Source organism: Mobula birostris, chromosome 24 (assembly GCF_030028105.1).
Source record: "Mobula birostris isolate sMobBir1 chromosome 24, sMobBir1.hap1, whole genome shotgun sequence".
Taxonomy (NCBI): Eukaryota; Metazoa; Chordata; class Chondrichthyes; order Myliobatiformes; family Myliobatidae; genus Mobula; species Mobula birostris.
The window spans coordinates 30751384-30778921 of record NC_092393.1 but is presented as its reverse complement, the minus strand read 5'-3'; the positions used below and the strand labels follow the sequence as shown (position 1 = coordinate 30778921).

General features: G+C 40.4%; 1 protein-coding gene across 1 annotated transcript; it reads left to right on the top strand.

Annotated features, from left to right (window-relative positions):
• The first annotated feature begins 565 nt into the window (after positions 1-565).
• LOC140187164 (urotensin-2 receptor-like) lies at positions 566-22596 on the top strand. Its single transcript, XM_072242178.1, has 2 exons — positions 566-1672; positions 22517-22596. Exon 1 carries the CDS (start codon positions 566-568, stop codon positions 1670-1672), a length of 1107 nt encoding a protein of 368 aa, XP_072098279.1. The 3' UTR covers positions 22517-22596.
• Positions 22597-27538: the final 4942 nt, after the last annotated feature.

Below are 27538 nucleotides of genomic sequence, written 5' to 3'. Positions count from 1 at the left end.
GCTTCTTGGAATTTCCTTTCTGCTTTTCACATTATTAAATCTCCTATCGGAATAGACAGAGCTGCAATGTGCGTGCGGTACGCCCGTACACACACGTTGCCGCTTCTTCTCGATTACTATTGACTGGAAACAGCGAAAGCAAGTAACAAATGAAAAGCACCGCTCCGGTAGTTGGCGTTTGAAAAAAAAGAGGGGAAACGAAAGTCCGCGTCATCAACGACATAAATAAGCGATCATTGGGGCAAGGGGGAAATCTCATCAGGCAGCCCGTGGGAGCCGGCAACCGGGTACCCGTGCCCGTTCCACTGGTCAGCGCTGGCACTGACTCACTGGCCCTCGGCCAAAGAATCACGCAGCCCAGAGAAGCATCTCCAAGTCTCCGTGGACCCATGAGCCCCGTTCACGACCAGTCTGCAGGAAGCTTTGCGTCTGACTGAAGGTTTATCCAATGTTGCTTTATCGAGAGAAAAAAATAAACTTTTTTGCGCAAAAGAAGAAACTTTAAAAGAGTTTAAGGTGATTTCTTGTAACCGCTGAGATTACAGTGGAGGTGAATTTTACGGAGATGGCCAGCGGCCCCGGTGCCCCCGAGTGGAACAACAGTACCGACTCCACCAACGTGTCAACCACGGAGCGAATGCCAGCAACAGATTCAATGGAAGAGCTGGTGGTGACCTGTTCCATTGGGACCGTCCTATCCCTCATGTTCATCGTCGGTGTGGCAGGGAACATCTACACGCTGGTGGTGATGTTTCACTCGATAAGGTCGACCGCCTCAATGTACATCTACATCATCAACCTGGCGCTGGCCGACCTGCTCTACCTCTCCACCATCCCCTTCATCGTCTCCACTTACTTCTTGAAAGGTTGGTACTTCGGGGACATTGGCTGCCGGATCCTGTTCAGTGTTGACTTTCTAACCATGCATGCCAGCATTTTCACGCTGACTGTGATGAGCACGGAGCGTTACCTGGCCGTGGTGAAACCCTTGGACACGGTCAAGAGATCGAAAAGTTACAGGAAGGCCATTGCCGTGGTGATCTGGCTCGCCTCCTTGCTGCTGGCCCTGCCCATGATCATTACCATCAGGCTGATGCGGACCCGAGGCAAAAATATCTGCTCCTCCACCTGGAGCAAGCATGCCTATGGGATCTACCTTAGCGTCTTGTTCACCACTAGCATCCTGGCTCCCGGCATAATCATTGGGTATTTGTATATTCGGTTAGCCAGGACTTACTGGGTATCCCAGGTGTCCACTTTTAATGACAAACAAACAAGGCGCTCGCCCAACCAGAAGGTCCTCTACATGATCTTTGCCATCGTCCTGCTCTTCTGGGCTTGCTTCCTGCCCTTCTGGGTGTGGCAAATGATCGGCCACTATCAGCCCCCTCGCTCCCTGATGCAGAAGACAAAGAGCCACATCAATTACCTGATGACCTGCTTGACCTATAGCAACAGCTGCATCAACCCATTCCTCTACACGCTGCTGACCAAGAACTATAAGGAGTACCTGGGCAACCAGCATCGCAGTTTCAGCAGTAGTGGCTCCTTTCACGGGAGAAGCCATCGCTTCCAGCGCTCTTGCCGCCGCTCTCTTTCCACCAGCAGCCAGCAGAACACCGAGTCCATGACTCTCAGCCAGATTTCCGGATCAAACAGTAACTGCATCTAGGTAAGGGCGCAAGAGCGGCTTACATCTCGGAGATCGGACACCCGCTGCACCCCTTCTCCTTCCAACCAATATCTACCATGTCCTACAGTCGTTCAAATATACATTGCACACTTTGCAGTTCAATGCATTCGATTAACTGTTCCTGAAAGACCACTTAATCTATTTGAGTCTGTGGGAATCAATTTCCCCCCGAGGCTATTTTAACGGGAAAGGAAGTATGTTCATAATTCACTTGCTTGCTCCTAATTTGGAATCCCTATTCCATTGCTGGGACAGGTACAGACCCGAACTAGCTTTAATGTGAAATTACAGTTTTGGAATCACGATATGGGAATATGACCATCGCCGTCCAGTACACAATGTATTATTCTCATTTCCAGAATAAATATGTTTACGTCAATAAAACTTTGGCTAAAATACTTTTAAGTTGCAATAATTTAATTGCAGTAAATGAGAGTGGGTAAGGTTCAGAATAATTCAAACGTAATTAAAATACTCAGTATTAGCATAATGCTGTGATCATTCAGTTTTTAATTAATATATACCAACATAAAGAGTTAAGAAAACAATAAGCTCTGACCGAAAGTGAAAAATGCCAATTTTGGGGGATACATAAATTGTAGGAAATCAAGTCATAACCAATTTCAGCATTGGAATTTGGGATGATTCTATGGGTAATTAGGGGACTAGTGTAATTAGGACCTATCAGTTAATAAACCTAATAAATTTATGGACCGGCACATAGCTATTGAGTCTTTCCACTAGATTTAGCATGATCTCTTATGTCTGCAGTATTCCCATATACAGTATAAATCCAAAATTTTTAGTAATTTGAGTTTTTTAGAACAATATGCATTAGTAAATTGATTTATCTAGCTTCATATGAGCTATTATAACACCAAGTGTAGACAATTTGAATGAATGCAACAACAATTAAACAGGTGAACAAACCAAGTAAACTTAAAATAACAACTTACCTTTAGCATCTTTTAAAACAATCTGGAGCTATTTAGTAAGGTTTGTCAATTGTTTATTCACCAACAACTGACTGAGCTGAATAAACAACAAGAATAATACTAGGTTTATGAAATTGAATTGTAATTATGTGGAGTATCCAAAAGTACACGAGAGTCCAAACAGAATGTTGATAAATATTCAGAGATGCTGTGTTATTAGTAATAGTTTTCAATTCAGCAGTAAAACAATATAATAATTTTTGCTTTGATTTTATAAAACAAGATAAATTCCACGCTATTTTTGCATATTCCAGAAGAGTAGTTAAACTGCAGAACAAATCGATCTGTATGTAAAGTTACTGTGGAAAGAAGATGTATTGTTACCTATTTCATGAATCCAACATATACCTAAATATAGACTAAAATCAACAGGCTACATGATAAATGGCCAAAACTACTGGAAAAATAATCAGTTGTAGAAATCTCATCTCAGGGCTACCTTTCCCAAATCAAGTAACTCACCAAATACAGCAAAACTATTAGTAAATATAGTGACTTGGGTTAATTAACAGCAATCTAATTTGTGCTTACAGTTATCATTAACTCCCAACACTATTACTGCATGAATTAATCTATTTCTTATAAACTCCAGCAGTCAGTTTTTCCTGCATCAAAATTAAGATTAAACTGAATAGGCAATTTAAAAGGAAAGGGTTTCAACTATTCTTTAATAAGATTAATTCCTTTGTTTATTTTTCTCTCATTCTTAGTCTACAAAATTTCTTTTAGTGTGGTGTTTTTCTCCCCACCTATAAGAAACCCTTAACAGACTTTAGCCTAAATATAAAGCACCAGTCTTTGGACTTTTATTTGAAAAAACATAGATGAAGAGTAAATTTAATGCCCAGCACAGAGGAAAATTTGAAAATCTCATGTAAGGAACCATGGTTTTATTCTTGTTTAACCAAGGTAATCAAAGGTCTTATTGAGAAAAAAAAACTAATGGTACAGTAGAACACAATCAACAAAACTCTATTAAAATAATTCAGAATAGTACAGGGGAAAATATTTAAGATTTACCTATTATTGAGTACAGTGATACTTAGAAGACAAAATTTGAAGTGGTAAATCTATCGCACATAGATCATAAATGAAATATTGAAAATAATTTTAGTTAATTACATCAATGAGCAACTTTACTGTTGTAAGGATGGAAATATAGCAAATTATTTGCCCACCTGTTGGAAACATGTTTTTTATTCCTAATACCTAGCGAGTTCATTGTATAGGTCCATAAATTCTACTACAAAGACATCAAAATCTTTTCAACCAATATGCATTGAAATATCCAAACGACCGATTTTTTGTTCCCTTTAATAATGCTTGAATAAATAAGAAAATTTGAAACTAAATTGGAACAGAAGTCCATTGAACCTAATCAGGCAAGGGTTTTCTTGTACTGTATCTTAATATCAATTTTTGGTTTTTCATATTAGGTGTAGGTAAAGAAGATATATGGTCAGTTTTACTCTTCAGTGAAATTTTACAATTATTTAATATTGACAACTATTTAATAATGGACAATAAACATCATTTCCTCCTATTACATTGTTTCTGCTGCAATTAGAGACAGAATGAAGTAATTTTTTTATGCCAGACTGCTTAGGAGATTTGTAATTAATTTCTTACACAATAAGTATTTTGGGGAAAATTAGTTGATCAGAGATGGCTGCCATGAATTTGTAGAAGATAACTTATATCTAAGGAACCTAGTTGACCATTTTTGAGGAATTAAATAACACAAAAGATAAGGGAGAGTTAATGGATGTTATTTATATGGACTATCAAAATGTCCTTAGTTAAGTTTCAATATAAAATACTATGAGTAAAAAAAAGGACATGAGACAATTTATTAGATTAGTTATGGAAAATATTAAGAGGAGACAAAGTTTAGCGATAATAGGTATTTTGCAAAGTTGGCCAAATATGATTGGTAATATCTCCTCAGGATTTCTACTAGGGCCTCAGTTTTTCACGTGAATAACTAATCACTAAAATGAAGCAGTAGTAAGCTGTATCATCTAAGCTTGCTTACATACATTTATGTCAAATTGTAAAGTTTATGTCTCATCAGAGAATTCAAATCTCTGGTCCATGTCTGGACCACGGCTGTGTTGCTATTTCATCTCTCCTGACCACAATTAAACCCAAACTATGTATTAGTCAGGCAAGTAACCTTAAATCACTTCTGATGATTAAGGGTAATGTGGTTGGGGGTTAATTTGCCACTTTGGAAATATTCCATTTTCGTAAGAGGAGCAGACATAAGAAAACTGGGGAGACCATAGTTCTGCAACTGTGAAATTCTAGATCAGCATTAGCATACTCATCAAATTAATGTTTGATGTCAGAAACTATTCATGCAAAGTCATTCACATTTGCCCAAAATCACATAGACATGAAAAGCAGTTTCCAGTGACCTGCTGAGGAAATCTAACAATGATCGGCGATCATGCAAATTTCACACAGACGGCAGGATTAAAGCAGGATCTCTGGTGCAAAGAGGCAAAAAGTTTGAAGGAAATCTGGAAATCTCACTAGCAAAAGTTTGTGCAGCCAGGACATCAGTGAATTCTAAATTCTAGATTGATAGACTTTAATTCAGCAAAGGTATTAAGGATTATCTAATCGTGTCATTGGAACTGATATACAGGTCAGTTATGGTCTAACTAAAATGGTGGAATATGTTTAAGGGTCTGGTACTCCAGCTCTGTTTCTGCACTCATCCAGTTCATAAATCTGTTGATGCATTGTTAGTATAATTGGATTTTGTTCCTCCAAATGACTTGACAATCTTTAAGCAGCTATTTCTTCTCACTACATACTGTAGGTTATAAAGACATAGTATACATGAAATGGCCATTCTCCAATTTTGGCTCACTCTCAATCTTCTAATTGCTTATGGCGTTTTATCACACAATCTAGGGGTAAAGTACGGTGTTTAAATCATGGGGCTGACAGCCAGACATCTGAGTGATTGATCGAGGGTCATGAGTTCAAACCAAACTGTTGCCATTGGAAAACTTAAAATCAATTAATTAAATCTGAGAGTTTGTGAATCACAAACAAGAATGTTCTTCTCAACAGCTTCCAAGAAAGTATTGGATTGTTGTTCAGCTCCATACATGGCTCCAAACCTGTGGCAATGTGATTAACTCTTACCTGTGTCTTCAATTCAAGAATATTGAGGGAGGGGCAATAAATGGCTCGTATTGACAACAATAGCTGCATCTTATAATTAGTCCTGTCAGTAAGGTTATCAGTTGTTCTGGACTACTTCTATTACTGTCATACAGCGGAGGCTAGGAACGGACCCAAGTGCAAGACACAGACACTGAAGTACTAGGGACAGGACTAGGATACAGGGTGAGGGCAAGGACATGGACACAAAAACCGGGAACCCAGAACAGGACTGGACAAGAGAGCTAGGAGCCCGGACTTGGACTCCGAACCAGAGACCGGACAAGGACCCAGTACCTGGGTCTTGCCTCTGGCTCGGACTCCAGAACTAGGCAAGGACGAGGCTTGGCTGGCAGGCAGGACAAGGCTGGAGTCTTCAGGCTTGAGGCTAGAGACTAGAGGCGAGGCTTGGCAGGAGGCAGGAGGCTGGAGTCTTCAGACTTGAGGCTAGAGATGAGGCGAGGCTTGGCAGGAGGCAGAAAGCTGGAGTCTTCAGGCTTGAAGCTAGAGACTAGAGACTGAGGTGAGGCTTGGCAGGAGGCAGGAAGCTGGAGTCTTCAGGCTTGAAGCTAGAGACTAGAGACTTGAGGCGAGGCTTGGCAGGAGGCTGGAGTCTGCAGGTTTGAGGCTAGAGGCTAGAGACTTGAGGCAAGGCTTGGCAGGAGGCAGGAGGCTGGAGTCTTCAGACTTGAGGCTAGAGACTTGAGGCGAGACTTGGCAGGAGGCTAGAGACTAGAGACGAGGCGAGGCTTGGCAGGAGGCAGGAGGCTGGAGTCTTCAGGCTTGAGGCTGGAGACTTGAGGCGAGGCTTGGCAGGAGGCAGGAGGCTGGAGTCTTCAGGCTTGAGGCTGGAGACTTGAGGCGAGGCTTGGCAGGAGGCTGGAGACTAGAGACGAGGCAAGGCTTGGCAGGAGGCAGGAGGCTGGAGTCTTCAGGCTTGAGGCTAGAGACTAGAGACGAGGCGAAGCTTGGCAGGACGCAGGAGGCTGGAGTCTTCAGGCTTCAGGCTAGAGACTAGAGACTTGAGGCGAGGCTTGGCAGGATGCAGGAAGCTGGAGTCTTCAGGCTTGAGGCTAGAGGCTCCTCCTGGACAGGGCGCAGTACTCCTGGGCAGGGCGCAGATCACCACCCGACAGAGGCAATGGACAGGAAGGGACAGGACCAACTGCAGGTATCGGCAATATGACCTGGCTTACCCAATGGAGGCAAGGGACAGGAAGGGACAGAACCAACCGCAGGTAACGGCAAGACAGCCTGGCTTACCTGGGTAGAGGCAAAGGACAGGAAGGGAGCTAGCTACAGGGTGGCTCCAGGACAAGACTGCAGGCGAGACAAGGCGAGAGTTACCAGCAAGACAAGGCAAGGCTTCTGGCAAAGCAAGTCGAGATGAGAACTTCAGGCGAGGCGAGAGTTACTGGCAAGACAAGGCAGGGCTTCAGGCGAGGAAGCAGAAGGCAGAGGAAGGGATATAAGGAGTAAGGACAAGAACAATCCAGCACACACGCCCTGGTCTTTGAAGGTATTTATGCAGCCAGCCCCAATGAGCATCAGCTGCCTCAATTAGAGCTCAACAGGAACAGAAACAGGGTAGACAGGAAAACCTGGAGCGAGGGTCGTTGGACCGGACCGTGAACCTGAATACGGACTTCACAGACCGGACCATGACAATTACAGGTTCATACTTACTGAATAGAAGATTGAGACTGTGTAAATAAATGGGACAATGGTTTTAATTTGTATTTTACTGTGCATTTTTAATTGTTTTCAAAATTTGATCTCGATATACTATTAGTCACTGGTGCATGCCAACTGTAAGTCCATCTGGTGTATTGTAATAAAATCAAAAAATTAAATTAACAGCAGAAATGCAGACTGTTGGGAATGTGTGAATGTCAGAATAAGATTAAGAATCAAAGGCAATATTTGTTTTTTATGATGAATTTTGAGAGATTCTATTTATCAGTAACATTAACTCATATTTCAAGTCAGATATGTACATACTTGAGAGGCAAATGCAACAAATAAATGATAAATGAAATTTGAAGAGATGAACACTTGTTTAATTGAGAAGATCTGACAAGATAGTTCCAAAGTGATAGGATAATAAAAGGTAATTTGCATTAGAATCTAATGGTCTCTATTTTAGTAAAGTCACCTCTCTTATAGAACACCATCCTTCTGTAAAGTAGTTGAAAGGTCATGACAAAAAGGTCTCTGTCTTTTCAAAATATTTATTTTCATGAAAATGGGGGGAAGGAGGCCAACCCATATAAGTATTGTCTTGGAAAATGAGTGCTGATAGAGTGAATAAGGGTAATTTTATTATGACTTGTAATAGTTTGTGATCAGTGTGTCTTAATGCATTATGAAAATATGCAGGAAGTGAATAACTGTATTTTAAATTAATTGCTCTTTTAGGGACCTATTGTTTATCCTTGCAAATCAGGATTTGTGGTTATGAGATTTAGCTTTAATTCAAGTAGTGAAATGAAGCAAAACTACCAGAAATATTCAGCATTTGTGGCGGGGAAATGCTTCCAATTAATGACCTTAAATCAAAGAAAACTTAAGAGACAAAAAATGTTTTGAGTTGCAGAAAAGAATGAGGGGAAGTTAGGGCAGAGGTGACGGTGAGTGTTAGCAGGGTGGATATAGAATAAGCAAAAATGGACAGAGAGACAGTAGGAGAGATGGAATAACAAACATGGAAGTGGATTCCGCTGAAAGAAGCTGGTAAATCATATAATGTATATCTGCAGGAAGATTAAATTTAAAGAGACAAATGAAATCTCAGATTACTGGAAGAGGTGAGAAAAAAGAATAAACGCCAGAAATTTGAAGTAAAAATTTCGATTCTTTGCTGAGTCGGACAGGCTGTAATGTGCCTAATCAGGAGATAAAATGGAGTTTCTTAACCTTACTTCTTCAAAGTAAGAGGACAAAGATGGGTTAAAGTAGAAATAGGATGGTAAACTAAAGTGGTCATGGTCACATTTTCATAGTAAATGGAATTCTTTTGCAACATCTGAACATTTGGGATATCAGTCTGTGGATTTTGCTAAGGCAGAGCATATTTACAGTGCCAGTGAGTGCAGTCTACTAAAGATAAGCATCATAGAGTAAGAGGGGTGATTTAATTTAAGATATTTATTTGTTTTATTTAATTTATTTATTAGATTTTATTAAATTTGTAGTTTTTACTTGCAAAAGTGAAGAAGTTGTATAAAGTGATAAACGTGTAGCCTGTCATGTGGAACTGGTTGAAGTCGGTCATATTGGATAATGAAAGACAATAGGTCAAGAAAAGGGTTAGCCCTACTTGTTTTGGCATTATTAATATTTGCTTATTATTGTCAAATGTACAAAAATATAGTGAAAAGTTTGTCTTGCATATTGATCATGCAGAGCAAAACATGACACAGAGCATTGAGCTAGAATAAGGTAAAATGATAACAATGCAGTATAAAGTGTAAAATCCACCATAAAAGTGCAGTGTAGGTAAATGATGAACTATAAGATCATGAACTGTAAGGCTTTATAAGGCACTGGTGAAGCCTCACCTTGAGTATTGTGAACAGCTTTGGGCTCCTTATCTAAGAAAAGACATGCTAGACTTCAAGAGGTTTCCAAGGAGGTTCACAAGGATGATTCTGGGAATGAAAGGGTTATCATACACAGAATACTTGATGGCTCTGGGCCTGTACTTGTTGGAATTTAGCAGGATGAGGGGGATCTCACTGAAACCACTTGAATGTTGAAAGGATGTTTCCCATGGGTGGGGAGTCTAGGACAAGAGGGCACGGCTTCAGGATAGAGGGACATCCAATTAAAACAGAGATGTGGAGAAACATTTTTAGCCAGAGGGTGGTGAATTTGCAGAATTTGTTACCACAGGTAGCTCTGGAGGCCAGGACATTGGGTGTACTTAAGGCAGAGATTGATAGGCTGTTGCTTGGACACGACATCAAGGGTTATGAGGAGAAGCCCAGGAAGTGGGGTTGAAGAGGGGAAAAAGGGATCAGCCATGATTGAATGGCAGAGCAGACTCGATGGGCCAGATGGTTTAATTCGGCTTCTATACCTTATGGTCTTATGGTTTTATAATGAGGTAGATTGTGAGGCCAAGAGTCCATCTTATCATACAAGAGGTCCATTCAAGTATCTGATAATAGTGGGATAGAAACAATCCTTGAGCCTGATGGTACATGCTTTTAGGCTTATGTTTCTCCTTCTTCGTGGGAGAGAGGAGAAGAAAAAATATTCAGGGTGGCTATGATTATGATTATGTTGATTATGCTGAAAATAGGGAAGGGAGGATAGTTCCCATGGTGTGCTGAGCTCTGTCCACAACTCTCAAGTTTCTTGACATGCCAAGCCATTTTGCATCAATTACAGCTGAACAGACATGGCAGAGCAGATGATGTGTGGCTGCTACAGTTGGTTGGGGCTGAAGAAAACCATGTTCATCTATGGCAATGACATTTGTAGTAAATCTCTGCAGCATGGGGAACTTCAGCTCAGACTGGAGATTGAATTCAAGATGTCAGCATTGCATAGTATCATGGAGACAGTGATTATCTGCATACTTAATTCCAGGTGGCTGCAACACCTTTTAGATTAAGTATTGCAGAACTAGTCAGTCCAGAGGGACAGTAAGGAATAACTACAAATCAACCCATCATGGAAAACCAGAAGTTGGCTGGAAGATTCATTGCACTTGTCCAACAGATTGGCCCATCTTGCAGCCTGTGTGAACGAAAGCAGAATGGATATACAAGAATGGAGTATACAAAATAAGAGATCAAGACAGAGCAGGTAGAAAGACAAAATAAATTAATTAATAGCACACATAGAAATAACTTGTACAATCCAACAACTGTTATGGAAACATGGTTGCAAAATAAACAATTTTATGAATTAAATATTTTAGAAGAGATGTGGAAAATGGAAACTGAGAAGTAGTTTTATATTGTTATTTATACATCCCCATATTCAAGGATATACAGAAGACAGTACAAAGGAAAAAATGGAGCACAATCAGTTTGATTGCAGCTAAAAAATACATGGGGTATAAAATAATGGAGAGAGCTGTACGTAAGCACTTAGACAATAGCGGTAATGTGTGGCATACAGTAGTTCACATTATATTCCTTACAACTTTGAAGTGAGCCATTTCAGCCCTTCAAATCAATTTCTGCCCATAAGGTTTATGTTGGCCAATTTCTCAACTAATTTTCCACCATGTCCTGGTCTCCCCATAATCCCTTCTACTCTCTCCAGGTGCTACTATTAAGGGACAAATAATAGTGGCCGCTTAACTTACCTACCGCATATTTTTGCATTGTGGAAGGTAAATTAGAACAGATGGAGGAAACTCATGCAGTCATAAACTTGGACAGAAGGAGAAGTCAAGATTGAACTTGGGTTGCTGTGCTAGGTATAATAAACAAATAAGTTAAGCATATATGTAAGAAAAGTGAAACTAATATCGTGAGTTCTCTTAACCTATGTATAGAGTGGGTAAATTAACAGTAATCACGCAGAAAACAAATTTATGGAACGTACTTGAGAATCAGTATTTTTGACAAAGAAACAAGAGATCAGGCTATTTGTTAAATTGTATAATGATAAAGGATTAATTAATATTGTGTATCTTAAAAGGCATTAAGAGAAAAGTGATTATAATGTGGAAGAATTTGTGTATAAAGATTGAAAGTGATTTAGTTAATTCCAAAACAGAATCTAAAATCTAATCACTGGCCACTATATAGTATGTTGTGTAAATTGATTGTAGTAGATTGAGAAACTACATTAAAAGGCAAGACTAATATTCAAATTATTAATACAATAATTCATACTAAATATATATTCCTTTATAGAATAAAAGAAGTGGTCCATCCAGTAGCAAGAGAAAATAAAGAGAGTATCAAGCAAATAAAAACTCTAAAATGAAACACAAAAAAAAGTAGTAAGCCCACGGATTAAGAAAATTTCAGAATGCAGCAAAGCACCATCAAGAAGTTGAGAGAAAATCAAATTTAAAAATAAGCTATCTAGCAAGAAACATTAAGAAGACTGTAAAGCATAGTTAAATATGTAAAAAATAAGTATTAGCAAAAGGAGAATCCCTTGCAAACTGAGAATGGAGAAACATAATATATAGGGAAAGGGAAGAATGACAGAGAAATTAAACAAGCATTCATCCAGAAAATGTGGAGAACAACAGATAGAATGAAGAGCTAAAGAATATACTAATGGTTCAAGAAGTAAGGTCAGAGAATGTAATAGATTGAAAGCCTATAAATAGTCAGATCTGATGACCTGCACACCAAGAAGAGATGGCAGTTGTATTTGCTGACATTCCACAGATTTGGGAATGTTTTGCATAGATTGGAGGGTGCAAAAACTACTGCCTGCTAATTAAGAATAGAGGAAGAGGGAAAATGGGATGTTGTAGAGCAGTTAGCTTGGTAGTAGGGAAAATGCTAGAATTTATAATTAGCAAATCTGTATCAGTGCACTTAAATTAATAAAAGGAATGAACAAAGTCAGTATAGGTTTGTGTAAGGGAAATAGGTATGACATATTTGTCAGAGTTTGGAAATTGTAACTAAGAGAGTAGATAAGAAGAGTGAATAGATGTGGTTTATTTGACCACTCAGACAGACTTCAATTAAGTGCCAGACAAGACATATTTAAGACAGAGATCAAAGGGCTATGGAGTTAGTGCAGGAAAGCAACACTGAAGTAAAAGATCAGAGGTGATCTTATTGAATTATGGAGCAGTTGTGAGGGGCCAAATGCCCTAATTCTGCATCTATTTTTGTATGTTCTAACCTTTCCCCTAAAATGGAGATAATGAATTTTAGACTGACAAGGTGAATGAGAACAGGATGGAAATTGGCAGTGAAGATGATGAAACTTAAGAGAATTGTTTGACAACAGGAAGTGGTGGTGGTAATTCATTCAACAAACAATGAACAAAAGGAGACCGAGTGACCTACGTAGACTGGAAGTATGGAATGTTCCATCTATCCTTCTAAGAAAATGACACATCTTAGGTTTATAAGGATGCATCAAACTATTGTTTGACATTGTTGGAGTGGGCCAGTGTTAGAATAGGAGGCTTTGACTTAGCAGGCTCCAGCAAGAACAGGCAGGGGCTAAGGGTGCTTTTGACTCATTTGTTATCACTTGTTTTTGATTGTAGAACCTAGGTTTGAGAAGTTAGAGCCAAAGGTATAGTGAGTGAGGTGAGAAGGGACTGGGTAAGTAAATAAGAAGTGAGAGTGAAACTCAAAGGTTTCAGTGAGAAGGCAGGTCGGCTTCTTTTTGTTATCTGTAAGTCCCTAATTCTTGATTCATGGTAGTTCTTAATTCTTGGGTTTCATTTTAGGATGGTAGTTGGAGCAGTGGAATGCTACTCTTGTAAGATGTGGGATTTCAGGGTGCCTAACGTTCTCCCTGATGATTACATTGTGGAAAGTGCACCCAATTTCAGCTCCTAACAGACAAGATCAATAAGCTGGAGCTGGAGCTAGATGTACTGAGGACCATCCGGGAGGCTGACAACCTCACAGATGGAACTTTAGCTGAGGTGGGCACGTCCAGCCTGCAGGCTTTCAGATATTCGATGGGTGAGCACCAGAAGTAAGGCAAACAAGCAGTCAGTGCAGGGTTCCCCTTGGATACTGCTAGAGGGGATGATGACTTACCAGCGCACAGCAGCAGCAGCCAGGCCTGTAACACTGTGTCAGGCTCTGAGGCCTAGCAGGAAAGTGTAATAAAGTCAGGCAGAGTGATAGTGATAGGAGATTTGATAGGGGAACATACAGGAGATTCTGTAGCTGTGACAGATTTATGAGCATTGGGAGAGCCTGCATAGCTTTATGTCATGTCTTGTTAAGTTCATTGAGTTTTTGATGATGTGATCAGAGTGATGGATGAAGATATAGCTTTGGATGTTGTTTTCATGGATTTTACAAGGCGTTTGATAAGGTCCTTCATGGGAGGCTTATCCTGAAGATTAAATTTCTGCCCAATTACCATCAGCATATAATCTGTAGCACCAGAGATTATACACTATATCACTGCTATACTATGATTAGGGACACTTACTGCTCCATGTCTAGACTGCATTTCAGAAAATCTGGTCACTTGGCTGTCCTTATACTTCCTACATTCAGGCAGAGGCTAAAGAGCAGGGTTCTGGAGATAAGAACAGCAAAGAGATGGTTGCAGGAGGCAGAGGAACGGCTACAGGATGGCTTCGAGTCATTGTATTGGGCCGTGTTCATGGACTCATCAGAGCATCTGAATGAATACACCACAGATGTTACAGACTTTACTAAAGCTGTCATTGTCAAGTGTACCTCCACAAAATCACTCTGCCTTCCCTGACCAGAAGCTCTAGATTAGCCGAGAGATCCACAATCTGCCGAGGTCCAGATCAATGGCATTCAGGTCTGGCGACCAATTAAGGTAAAAGAGGCCTAGGTATGATTTCCAGAAAGCCATCTCATGTGTGAAGTGGCAATTCTGGACCAAACTGGGGGATGCTCAGCAGGGCTGTTGTGAAACCAGATGACATAGGTGACAAAAATGTTTCACTCCCAGATGATCTCAATGCCCTCTATGCTCACTTTGACAACCAAAACATGAAGAAACCTTCACGAAATCCCACAGCTCCTGATGACCCTGTGATTTCAGTTTTGGAGGCTGATGTGAGAGTATCCTTCTGGAGGGTGATCCCATGGAAAGAATCCAGCCCAGATGGGGTACCTGGCCAAGTACTAAGAACTGTGCTGATCAACTGGCTGGAGTGTTCAGTGATATCTTTCACCTCTCACTTTGGCAATCCGAGGTACCCTCCTGCTTCAAGTAGGCTTCAATTATACATGGTAACTTGCCACAATGACTATTGCCCAGTAGCACTTACAGTATATTCACTGTGATGAAGTGCTTTGAGAGGATGGCGATGAAACATATCAACTCCTACCTGAGAAGCGACTTGGATCTGCTTCAATTTCCCTGCCGGTGCAACAGATCCAGAGCAGATGGCAGTTCATTGGCTCTTCATTCATCCCTGGATATCGGGACAGCAAAGAAGCACACGTCAGGATGTTCTTCGTTGACTACAGCTTGGCATTCAACGCTATCATCCCCTCAGAACTAATCAGTAAGCTTCAAGACCTTGGCCTCAATAACCTCTTGTGCAATTGGATCTTTCCAGTCAGTTGGGATTGGCAACAACAGTGCTTCCACAGTCTCTATCAGCGCAGGAGTGCTATCAGACTGTAACAACCTCTCACTAATGCCAGCAAGACCAAGGAGCAGATTATTGACTTTAGGAGGAGGAAACTGGAGGTCCATAAGCCAATCTGCATCAGGGGATCAGTGGTGGAGAGGACCAGCAATTTTAACTTCCTCTGTGTTATCAATTCAGAGGATCTGTCCTGGGCCCAGCACAGAAGTGCAATTATGAGGAAAGCACAGCAGCACCTCTACTTCTTTAGAAGTATGAGAAATTCGGCATGACATCTAAAACCTGACAAAATTCTGCCAGCTGTGTGGTGGAGAACTTAGTGATTGTTTGCATCACGGCTTAGTATGGAAACACAATGCCCTTTAATGGAAAATGTAATGGATATGGCCCAGTCCATTATGTGAAAGTTCTCCCCACCATTGAGCACATTATGGCTGTGAGGTTAAGCACAGATCCAGTTCCATATTTATGTTTGCTGACAACACCACTGTCACCGGCTGAATCAAAGATGGTAACAAATCAGTCTATACCAACATGGAGTGCTGTTGCAGGAAAGCAGCATCCATCATCAAGAACCCCCAGCACCCAGGTCATGCTCCATTCTCACCACTGCCATCAGAAAGAAAGTACAGGAGCCTCCGGATCTACACCACCAGGTTCAAGAACAGTATTCAATATTTCTACCTCTGGAAAAAGACACTGGTTTTTCATATACACCTCTCACAATTTTGTAAATTTCCCATTCATTTCCAACAGTCCAGAGGATTTTTTTCAACCTCTCCCTATAGAACATACACTTTAATCTAGGCAACACACTTAAAAGTTGCTGGTGAACACAGCCGGCCAGGCAGCGTCTCCAGGAAGTGGTACAGTCAACGTGCCGGTCCGAGACCCTTCGTCAGGACTAACTGAAAGAGAAGATAGTAAGAGATGTGAAAGTGGGATCTCTTACTATCTCTTCTTTCAGTTAGTCCCGATGAAGGGTCTCAGCCCGAAACGTCGACTGTACCTCTTCCTATAGATGCTGCCTGGCCTGCTGCATTCACCAGCAATTTTTATGTGTGTTGCAGCTACTACCAGTCTCTGGTTCCTCCCACAAAGCCAATGTCTAATCCAATTTATTGTCTCATCTTGAATACCAAGTGACTGAACCTTTTTGAACAACAACCCTTGCGGACCTTGTCAAATGCCTTGCTAGGGTCCATGTAGACAACATCCACTGCCTTGCCTTCATCAACTTTCTTGGTAAATTCCTCAAAAAAATCTGTATAATTGGTTAGACATGACCTACCATGCACAAATCCATGCTGACTATCCCTAATCTGTCCATGTCTACCCGAAAAGTCACATATCCAGTCCCTTAGAATACCTTCTGATAATGTTCTCACTACAGATGTCAGGCTCATCAGCTTATAAATTCCTGGTTTATGTTTAGAACCTTTCTTAAACAGGGGAACAATATTAGCAATCATCCAATCCTATGGTACCTCATCTGTCACAAAAGATGGTTTAAATATCTCTGCTAGGGCTCCTGCAATTTCTACACTTGCCTCCCACAGGGTCCAAGGGAATACCTTGTCACTTTCTGGGGACTTATCCACCCTAATTTACCTCAAGGCAGCAAACATCTCCTCCTCTGTAATCTGTATAGGGTTCATGACCTCGCTGCTGCCTTGCCTCACTTCCATCTCCCAAGTAAATACAGATGCAAGAAATCTATTTAAGATCTCCCCTAAAACACACACAAAATTCTGGAGGAACTCAACAGGCCAGGCAGCATCTAGGAAAAGAATACAGTCGATGTTTCAGGCCGAAAACCTTCAGCAGTTCTGTGAAGTTTCTTCCAGGGATGCCTACCCTGAAGAAGTTTAAATCTTCTCTGCATCTGCAGATTTTCTCTTGTTTGTGATGAGATCTCCCCTATCTCTTTTGGCTCTGTGCATAGATTACCATTCTGATCTTCCAGAGGACCATTTTTGCTCCTTGGAATCCTTTTGCATTTAACATATCTGTAGAATCCCTTCGGATTCTCCTTTAACTTGTCTGCTAGGGCAACCTCATGTCTTGTTTTAGCCCTCCTTCTTTCTTTCTTAAGGGTTCTCTTGCATTTCTTATACTCCATAAGTACCTCATTTGTTCCTGCCTGTCTATACCTGGAATGCACCACCTTTTTTTAATGAGTGCCTCAATATCACTTGAAAGCCAAGGTTCCCTAAACCGGTCATTTTTACCTTTTATTCTGACAGGCACATACAAGATCTGTACTCTCCAAATTTCACTTTTGAAGGCCTAGAACTTCTTTGCCAGAAAATACCCTGTCTCAGTCCACACTTGCCAAAACCTTTCTGATACCATCTCAACAGGTCTTTTTCCAATTACAATCTCCAAACACAGACCATAACTATATTTTTCCATATTTACTTTGAAACTAATAGCATTATAATCATTAGGTGCAAAGTGTTCCCCTACACAAACTTCTGCCACCTGCCCTGAATTCTCCCCTAACAGCAGGTGAGGTATTGCACACTCTCTCATTGCAACTTCCATGTACTAATGAAGCAAACTTTCCTGAACACATTTCACAAACTCTATCTGATATAGTCCTTTAACAGTATGGGAGTCTCAGTCAATATGTGGATGTTAAAATTACCTACAATAACAACCTTATGTTTCTTGCCTTACCACCAAGCTGAAGGTCTACTGTGCAGTGGTCCTTACCACCCTCCTTTACGCCAGCGAGACCTGGACTGTCTACAGCAGACACGCCAAACAGCTCAACCACTTTCACCTGAGCTGTCTCCGCAGACTCCTCCACATCAGGTGGCAGGACAAAGTCCCCGACACGGAAATCCTGGAACGAGCTGGGCTCTGCAGCGTCTACACCCTTCTGCTGAAAGCCCAAGCCAGGTGGGCTGGACATGTGGTCAGAATGCCAGACAGCGAATTGTCTAAGCAGCTGTTGTACGGAGAACTGTGTCAGGGCAAGCGCTCAGTCAGGGGGCAGAAGAAACGTTACAAAGACTGCCTCAAAGCGTCCCTCAAAGGCCTAGGTGTCGACATCAACACATGGGAGGCGCTTACCCTCAACCATCCAGCTTAGCGCAGCAAGATCACCACAGGAGCCCGTGCAGCTGAAGTCAGGCGCATCATCGAGGCACAACGAAAGCATGCTGTGCGCAAGGCCCGAGCAGCATCCACTGCCACGATGGCACCCACCCACTTGTGTCCCACATGTGGGCGAGCCTTCAGGGCCCGGATTGGCCTCATCAGTCACCTCCGGACCCACAGCCACCAATCTCCCATTTGACTTTGAAGCCATGGTCATCTTCGACTACAAAGGATGAACAACAACAACATGTTTCTTGCAACAGTCTGCAATCTCTCTACAAACTTATTCCTCTAATTCCTGTGGACTGTTGGGGGGGTCTATAATTATAGCCCTATTAACATGGTCATACTTTTCTTATTTCTCGGTTCCAACCATAAAGCCTCACTAGTTGAGTTCTTCAGTCTGTCCTGACCAAGCAGTGCCATGACATTTTCTTTGACTAGTAACAATACCCCTTCCCCTTTAATCCCGTCTGCTCTGTGGCATCTAAAATAAAGGAACCCCAGAAAATTGAGCTGCTAGTCCTGTCCCTCCCGCAGCTAAGTCTCATTAGTGGCTACAATACTACGTTTGTGCAATTTCATCTGTTGATCCATGCCCGAAGCTCATCTGCCTTTCCTGCAGTACATCTTGCATTAAATATTTGCAACACAGAACATTAGTCCCACCATACTCAGCCTTTTGATTCCTCTCTTTGTCTGAGGTCTTAATAACATTTCTCTCCACAATCTCTTCACTATTTGTTCTAGGATGCTGCAACTTCAATTTAACCCCTCACCCCCATGCAGCACCCATAGCATGCCTTCTTGCTATGATATCTGTCCCTCTCCAGTTCAGGTACAAGCTGTCTCTTCTGTACAGGTCACACCTTCCCTGAAAGAGAGCCAAATGATCCAAAAATCTTATGCCCTCCCTCCTACACCATCCTGAGCCACTTGTTGAACTGTATGATCTTCCAATTTCTGACCTCATTAGAATGTGGCACGGGTAGCAATCATGAGTTCACAACCCTGGAGGTCCTGTCCTTTAACTTGGTACCTAACTCCCTGAACTCACTTTGCAGAACCTTCTACCTGCTACCATATGTATCTTCCTACCATAGACTTTGGAAGCTTCAAGGACCAACCCCTCCCTATAGAACATACAATTTAACCTAGGCTACATACTTAAAAATTGCTGTTGAACGCAGCAGGCCAGGCAGCATCTATAGGAAGAGGTACATTCGACGTTTCAGGCCGAGACCTTTCGTCAGGACTAACTGAAAGAAGAGCTAGTAAGAGATTTGAAATTGGGAGAGGAGGGGGAGATCTGAAATGATAGAAGACAAGAGGAGGAGGGATGAAGCTAAGAGCTGGAAAGTTGATACGCAAAAGGGATATGAGAGGATCCTGGGACGGGAGGCCTAGGGAGAAAGAAAGGGGGAGGGGGGAAGCCCAGAGGATGGGTAAGGAGTATAGTGAGGGGGGGACAGAGGGAGAAAAAGAGAGAGAGGAAAGAAATATATATATAATAATAATAAATAAATAACGGATGGGTATGAAGGGGAGGTGGGGTATTAACAGAAGTTAGAGAACTCAATGTTCATGCCATCAGGTTGGAGGCTACCCAGACGGAATATAAGGTGTTGTTCCTCCAAACTGGTAGTAGCTGGTTGCCTTTCTGACTGACCTGCATGCTGCAGGGATTGGTGCTGGTCTGTTGTTGTTTGTCATCTGTAATAATGATCCTGATGATAATGTGGTTAACTGGATCAGCAAATTTGCAGATGACTCCAAGATAGGGAGTGCAGTGGACAGCAAGGAAGACTATCAGAACTTGCAGCGGGATCTGCACCAGCTGAAAAATGGTCTAAAAAATAGCAGATGGAACATTATGCAGACAATTGTGAGGATTTGCACTTTGGTATGATCAACCTGGGTATGTCTTACACAGTGAACTGAGGAGTGTGGTAGAAGAAAGGGATCTGGGAATATATGATCATAAATCATTGAACGTGGTGTCACAGGTAGATAGGGTCATACAGAAAGCTTATGGCACATTGGCCTCCATAAATCAAAGTACTGAGTACAAGATATGGGAAGTTATGTTGAAGTTGTATAAGATGTTGGTGAGGCCTAATTTGAAGTATTGGGTGCAGTTTTGGTCACTGACCTGCAGGAAAGATGTAAATAAGGTTGAAAGAGTACAGTGAAAATTTACAAGGATGTTGCCTGGACTGGAGGTCCTGAGTTATAAGGAAAGATTGAATAGGTTAGGACTTTATTCCTTGGAACGAAGAAGATTGAGGGGAAATTTGATAGAGGTATACAAAATTATGAGAGATATCGACACGTTAAGCGTAGGCTTTTCCTACTGAGATTGGGTGGGACTACAACTAGAAGTCATGGGTTAAGGGTAAAAGGTGAAATGTTTAAGGGGAAGATAAGGGAGAAACCTCTGCAATCAGTGGACTGTGAGAGTGTGGAGTGGGTTGCCAGAACGTGGTGCATGTAACATCGATTTCCATGTTAAGAGGTTTAGATAGGAACGTGAATGGCTGGGCTATGGAGGGGTATGGTCTGGATGCAGGTTGATGGGATTTGGCAGTTTAAATGAATTAACATGGACTAGATGAGCTGAAGATCCTTTTTTTACGATGTACTTTTCTATGACTCTGTGATTCTATGAATCTAAATTATGTAGCAAGGGTTTCAAAACAGTCATTAATAGTGCCAATCAAGTTTTCAATGACTGTGAAGATTGCTTTAATGCTGGCCTTATTCAACTTCGCAAAACCTTCGCTGAGCAGTGGATTCCTCTGACTGTAAACTAAAATCATTGAGCCCAAGAATTCAAATAATTTACAACTAATATCATTGCCAGCTCGAACAGTGAGGTGAGGCAAAACTGCATGAAAATAGCCATGTAAACACTTGTGAATTATTTTCTTGAATTATTTATTTCATCAAGAAGTAAATTGAAAGCCTGTGGTTTGTACTAAACACAGGCATAGGCAAGGAAAGGTAATACAGTTGTTTCGGTCATCTGGAAATATCTCAAGCCAAGAAGTTGTGCCATTTATAGCTTTGTAAGAGATTATCTTAATTTCATTGTATCTAAATACTATCAACAAATGTTTAACCAAAAGTAATTTCTAGGACAACACAAACAAAATGTTGGAGGAACTGAACAGGTCAGGCCATTTGAATAAACCGTCAATGCATTGTGCTGAGTCCCTTCTTCAGGACCCGTTCTAGGAGATATCCACTGGCCCTTGATGCTTTAGTGCTACTTACAGGGCCATTTTGGATCATTTAGGAATTAAATTCTTGCTAAACAAAGCTTTAAAAATTAATTGATGTATAAATCTGCTGATAGTTAATATTAATTCTAGAAATAACTTTTTCAGCCTGGTATGGAAACACCAAATCCTTTGAACGGAAAATCCTATAAGAGTTAGTAGATTCAGCCCAGTACATCACAGGTAAAGCCCTCCATACCAATGAGAACATCTACATGAAACACTGTCATTGCAAAGCAGTATCCATCATCAGAGATCTCCACCACCCAGGTCATGATCTCTTCTCACTGCTGCTATCAGGTAGAAGGTCCAAGAGCCTCAGGACTCGCACCACCAGGTTCAAGAACAGTTACTACTCCTCAACCACCAAGTTCTTGAATAAAAGGGAGTAACTACACACAGTTGCCCCATCATTGAAATGTTCTCACAACCAATGATCTCACTTTAAGGACTTTTTATCTCATTATTTATTGCTTTCATTGATCCTGTTATAGTTACTATTCTAAAGATTTGTTGAGTATCCCACAAGAAAATGAATTTCAAATGAATTGTATATGGTGACACTATGACAATGAATTTACTTTGAACTTTGAACATGATGGAGATGGAGACCGAAATGAGATGGTTCTGATTCCATTTGAATCATTTGCTGAGATATCTTTTCAAATGGGTGGTTTGGATCACCAATTGTTACAAAGTTCTGTAACAAATACTGAGCAAAACAATTGCCATTCAAACAACATAGTGCTACTTGTTTCTCCTTTTACCCTTCTTCATCAGCATATCCCTTCCTCCCTTGTCTACTTTCCTCGCAGATGTGTCTATGCAATCCACCTCATTCACATCCTAACCACACTCAAAGTTAATCTTGTGTGATTCATTTAGAATTAGTTACAAGGCTTTTTAGTTCACAAAGGAGAATTAGAAAACAGTTATTGGAACAATATATTTCGTACATGTTGGTATTTATTGGAATAATGTTATTGTGTTGCAGAGAAAATAATCTACCATCCAATATCAGTAAGAAGAAATCTTGCTTTGACTGCGAGACTGCATCACCTCTTGAAACCTGATCACTGATTTTCCCTCCTGATGCTGAAGGCCCAGTCAGCCAAGCCACTTTCACAGGGATGATATGTGGAAGAATTTGTCGAACAAGAATCCTGGATTGTTTATAGCTTCAAATCTGATCAGAAAAATCTGGTCTGTAATATTGCCATATCCGAAGCTTGTAGGTATCTCGCTTGTTCGTAGTCATTAAAGAGCAAAGAGCACTTAGACCTCTTTACATAAGCATGCTGTGTAACAAAATACGGGCTTTCTGTGTTCAAAAAGAAATTAATTAGATTAAAGCCACTGCAAAAGGCAAGTTCCAGTACTGTTAAGAAAAAAAGTATTTTATGCTGACAGTATGCTAGATTAGAAATTCTTTTAGCATGTCTTGGAGCACAGAATATATACAGGGGAAAAATTGTGTGAAGACAAACATTATGATATATTGATGTTATATGTAAAGATTGAATGGGATCAGTGAGACACTGCCAAACAGCCTGCTGATCCAGGCCTTCCCACTGACACTGACTCTAATTCCTGATAAGTCACCGAAGTGATAAGGGCAAGGGAAGCAGAAAGAAGGAATATCTATTGTCAAGGCCCATAGGTGTTGCCATGAAACAGACCAAAGCACTCCTGCATCTTGGTAATATGAAAACAAAATAAGCTAGTCTATCTTGTACAACATCACACAATTCCTTTAAGGATAAATGGACATTGCACAGCAAACGCAGACACTAGTTTTTCTCTGCATAGTCTAACTGAATGTATAATGCACAAATAAATATTACTACCTGGATATTTATTCTTGATTAGGTGTGCTGAACCTGTTGTATATTGATATTATCAGGTTGTGCATCCCCTCTGAAATTCATTTCCATTGTAGTCAACAGAACTGAAGTTTAAAAGTAAATTTCTATGCAGTATTATGGGTTAACCAACAAGGGATGAATTTACATGACGTAAAGAAGCAGGCGTGAGAGCTGAGAACTGATCTGGATTTAAGAAGGGCATGGATTAGAAACAAAATGCTTAGATCAAGCTATACATGTCAAAGTGATATAGAAACACTGCTAGGAAAAAAAATAAGAAGTTGAGAGGTGATAGGGATGGAAAGAGGCACCCAATGAAGAATGGGATTGACACACTGAAGGCCAGTGACAATGGGAAAGTGAAAAGGAAATGGTCTAACAGAATCACATAACAGAAGATTTACAGAAGGAAAGAATGTGAAGTCGCTGGATGTTAAAGGAATTATTTTAAATAATTTCTGCACTATAAGCAATATACAGTATAATCTCAAACACAGACTTGGCTGGTGCCATACACAGGTCATTTATTGTGTTTTCACCAAGAAATCAAACTTAGGAATCTTCTCATGAATTGAAACTGTTTACATATTGTTTCCTGAACTCTGCATGAGGAATAAAAATCACAACAATTTACAGCAACCTAATTTCTGTGATATATCTACAAAGCACAGGAAGGGTGTGATTAATAATTTTTTTCTTCTTTTCAAAATGATAAACAGACAGTATTTATTGCACTTTATATGTGTCCCAATGCTGACTGATGGGAAATAACATTACAGGGCCAGTGCCCTGGACAAAGTATTTTTATTGTGAGAAGGCAAATAGTTATAAGCAAGTAAAATTTAACATATGACATTGAATCACAAAAGATCCTTCTGTTTGACAAACATATTGCCAACAAGTAGTATTTCTGCCAGCATATGTCTGCATTTTTACTGTGTTCTTTATTATCTGCATGTGCTTCTTTAACTTCCTAATAGTATACATTTCATATGTGGTCTTGCATTCAGTTACACTCAGTTAGTTCACAGAAGGCTAAATTTAATATTTAACTGTGAAGACTACTTCTTACATTGAATGTAGCAGAGTGTTAGTGTAAAAGCTACTGAACGCTTCATCCGAGTCCATTATAGAATCTAGCACCAGTTAAAGCTGGTCTGTAAATTTTAAAGAGAAGGTTCAATGTGGTTAGAAGTGCCAATGAGTATTCTGCTGGGAAATAAACTTGGGGAATATCATTTTGTGAAAGTAAGCAGGGGTGGGGGAGGGCTGCTGCTTTGCTGCTGCTTGTGCATAATAAGGAGGGAGTGGGGTGGGAGGGGTTTAATGTCTCTCATTCCTTGAGATGCTCTTCTGTTTTCATGACTGTCTGTGAAGAACAAGAATTTCAGGTTGTACGGTACCTTGCCTACATTTCTCTGATATTAAATGAAACTATTGAATGGTGCAGCATTGGAGACAGCATAGATTCAGTAAGTTGCACCAAAGGTCTTGGTGAGGAGATGAGGAGAGATGCTCTATATCCAAGAGTGACCAGGAAACAGTGGTGCAGGGGCTTGGAGATCAATGCCAAGAACTGGATAGTCATAAGAATAATCCTGCATGTAGCCAAGGTTAGTGAATGTATTTCCAAAAATTACATCCCAGCAATTGTTCTATTAATCTCAAGCACCACACACTATAGCATATCTCCATCGCTCACTTACTGATAAACTCTGTCAGTCAAAAATTATACCGAACATTCAAACACTTCATCACCTCCTCAAACAGATAGCCTTCTTACTTATCTCACACCCAATTCTCATAGCTTGAACGCATTGTCAGCTCTTTGGTGGCAGTGATATAGCATTATCACACAATACTGAAGCACAGGGGGTGAACAATTGGACACTAGAAGCGCCAGATGGGTCACCTAGTCCGGTGACAATGGAAAAACAATTGTGATCAAAATCATGGGAATACCCAGTGCTGAGGCTGTGGCTAGTTGGAGAAAAAACTTAGGGGCCTTCATACCTTATTCCAGACTTCTCCTATCCTACAACTGTCTCAACATGTACTCCCTTCTGATTTTAAACTTGTAGCTGGCGTAAGCTTGTACCTTTTGATTTGTCTATCCCTCCATTATTTCAGTAACTTATGTCCCTTTTGGATTTTAGATAAGTAAAACTTTAGCATTACCTGATGGTGAGGAAAAAAGCATAACACAATGATTATGAAAACAAGCTTTCTGTCAGTTTCACCATCATCACGAACAGATCATGGAGCTCTTATACTGAGAACAAAATGGAGGCAAGACATGTGCCATGAATAACTTGCAGCAAAGACAAAGGAAAAGGACAGTATTTGTGGCAGTTTGCTCAAGGACAAAGTTAAACTCAATTTCTTCTTCTATAGAGTAGTCTGTAAGTTTGCATATTGCCAGCACTGAACCAGCCAGCAGTCTAATCCTCAGTGTCTAGAAAAAGGGAGGAATCTGACGAGAAACTGATTTGAGGTTTTTTGAAGAGATACAGCCCATCTTTGGCATCGAGAGTACCAGAAGTTCCATTGAATTCAAAATTGGCCATCTTTCTCAGGAAATCATTTTTCACTTTCCCTGCTAGGCCAACAGAATAGATCTGTTGTGTATAAAATCCACTTGACATTGTTTTCCAGAGAGTGATGATATTTCTTTAATATAGGACTGCTTTTAAAAGTATGAACCAGCAACCTGTGGAAAAAAAAAGCTCCTGGATAAGAAGAATGTTGGGTTTATTTAAATAATTATGAAGAGGAAATTTTAAAAGTCAATGTAAATTTTAGATAGAGTTTAAGGAGTTGATAAAAAGGAAAGAAGAATGGGTAGAAGCTAAAGCATTTTTTCTGAAAAGCTGCAATTAATTTTCAAATCAGATGTTTTGTATTTGATGTATTTCAACAGTAGGAAAACACGGAGATTACTCTGGAATAAGAGACTAATGCAATTTGCAACAGCAGAGGATATCTTAGGAGGGGTGAGATCATAATCTTTAATTTAAGGAATATTTGGACATATGATTTAACATTTTAATACATTCTTGTTACTGTGTATGCATCCATGAGTTATACTTCTCATTAATTTTCTTTAAATGCCAAATGTGTTTTCATTCCATGCTTTCCTGACCAGACTCTTCTGAAACAGACCGTCCAACCTATCTGACTCTGAAGTGAGCTTTCATTCCCAGATCTCCTTCTTTACAAAAACTACAAAACAACCCCCTTTCATTTCTGAAACATTGCCATATGTTGCTGAAACCATTGTCAATGATCTTACTACTTGCAGATCAAATGGTTATTGTGTTAAGCCTGTCCTTGTCTTGAACTGTCCAAAGTGCTTATATTCAGTCCCACACCCTCCAAAACTTCAAATTTTAAATTATTTCCCAGTGTCCAAATCACTTGCTTGTCTTTTTCTTTCTTCTCCAGGTACATGAAGTCATAATTTGTACCACACAGAAACACACTACATTCATATATTTCTGTGAACTGCATACTCAAGTAACGATTATATCTGATTTCATCAGCTCTTGTAGCATTGAATTCCAGTTATCAATCACTCTCTGTGTTTAAAAATATCCTCAGCTTTCTTTTTCAATCCATTTGTCTCACTGTAATGTATGCCTTCCTGAAGTAAAGGGCTGTCTACCCGAGCTATAACTCTTCTAATTCTATATACTTCAGTCAGATCACTCCTTCCTACTTCCTACTTCCCTCCATGGAAAAGAAGCCGAGCCTATCCCAACTCTCAACAGAACTAAAGTTCTCCATTCCAAACAACCATGGCCCTATCTCTTGTTTAACCCTAACAACAGAATCTTCAGTGTTTTCCAAAAATCCTGCAGACAGGCAAGGGACTGACATAGAATTTTATCAAACCTCATCCACACTGCCAAACTCATGAACTTACTGGAGAGTTTACAGGAAAATTAACTCGACGATGTAACAATATAAATTGTGTAAGCTGTAAAGAAAACTTATTGAATCTCACACATTACTGTAAAAATAAATCAGCTAAAAAAAGAATCTCATCTATATCATAAATAAAGCAAACTACAATATAAATTCAAAGTATATCAGGCAAATAAGATAGGATATATTCATTTAGGGTAAGGTTATTCTATAAAGCAAGATCT

Coding starts and splice junctions, on each gene's coding strand:
- LOC140187164 (XM_072242178.1), top strand. CDS start 566: ATGGCCAGCGGCCCCGGTGCCCCCGAGTGGAACAACAGTACCGACTCC.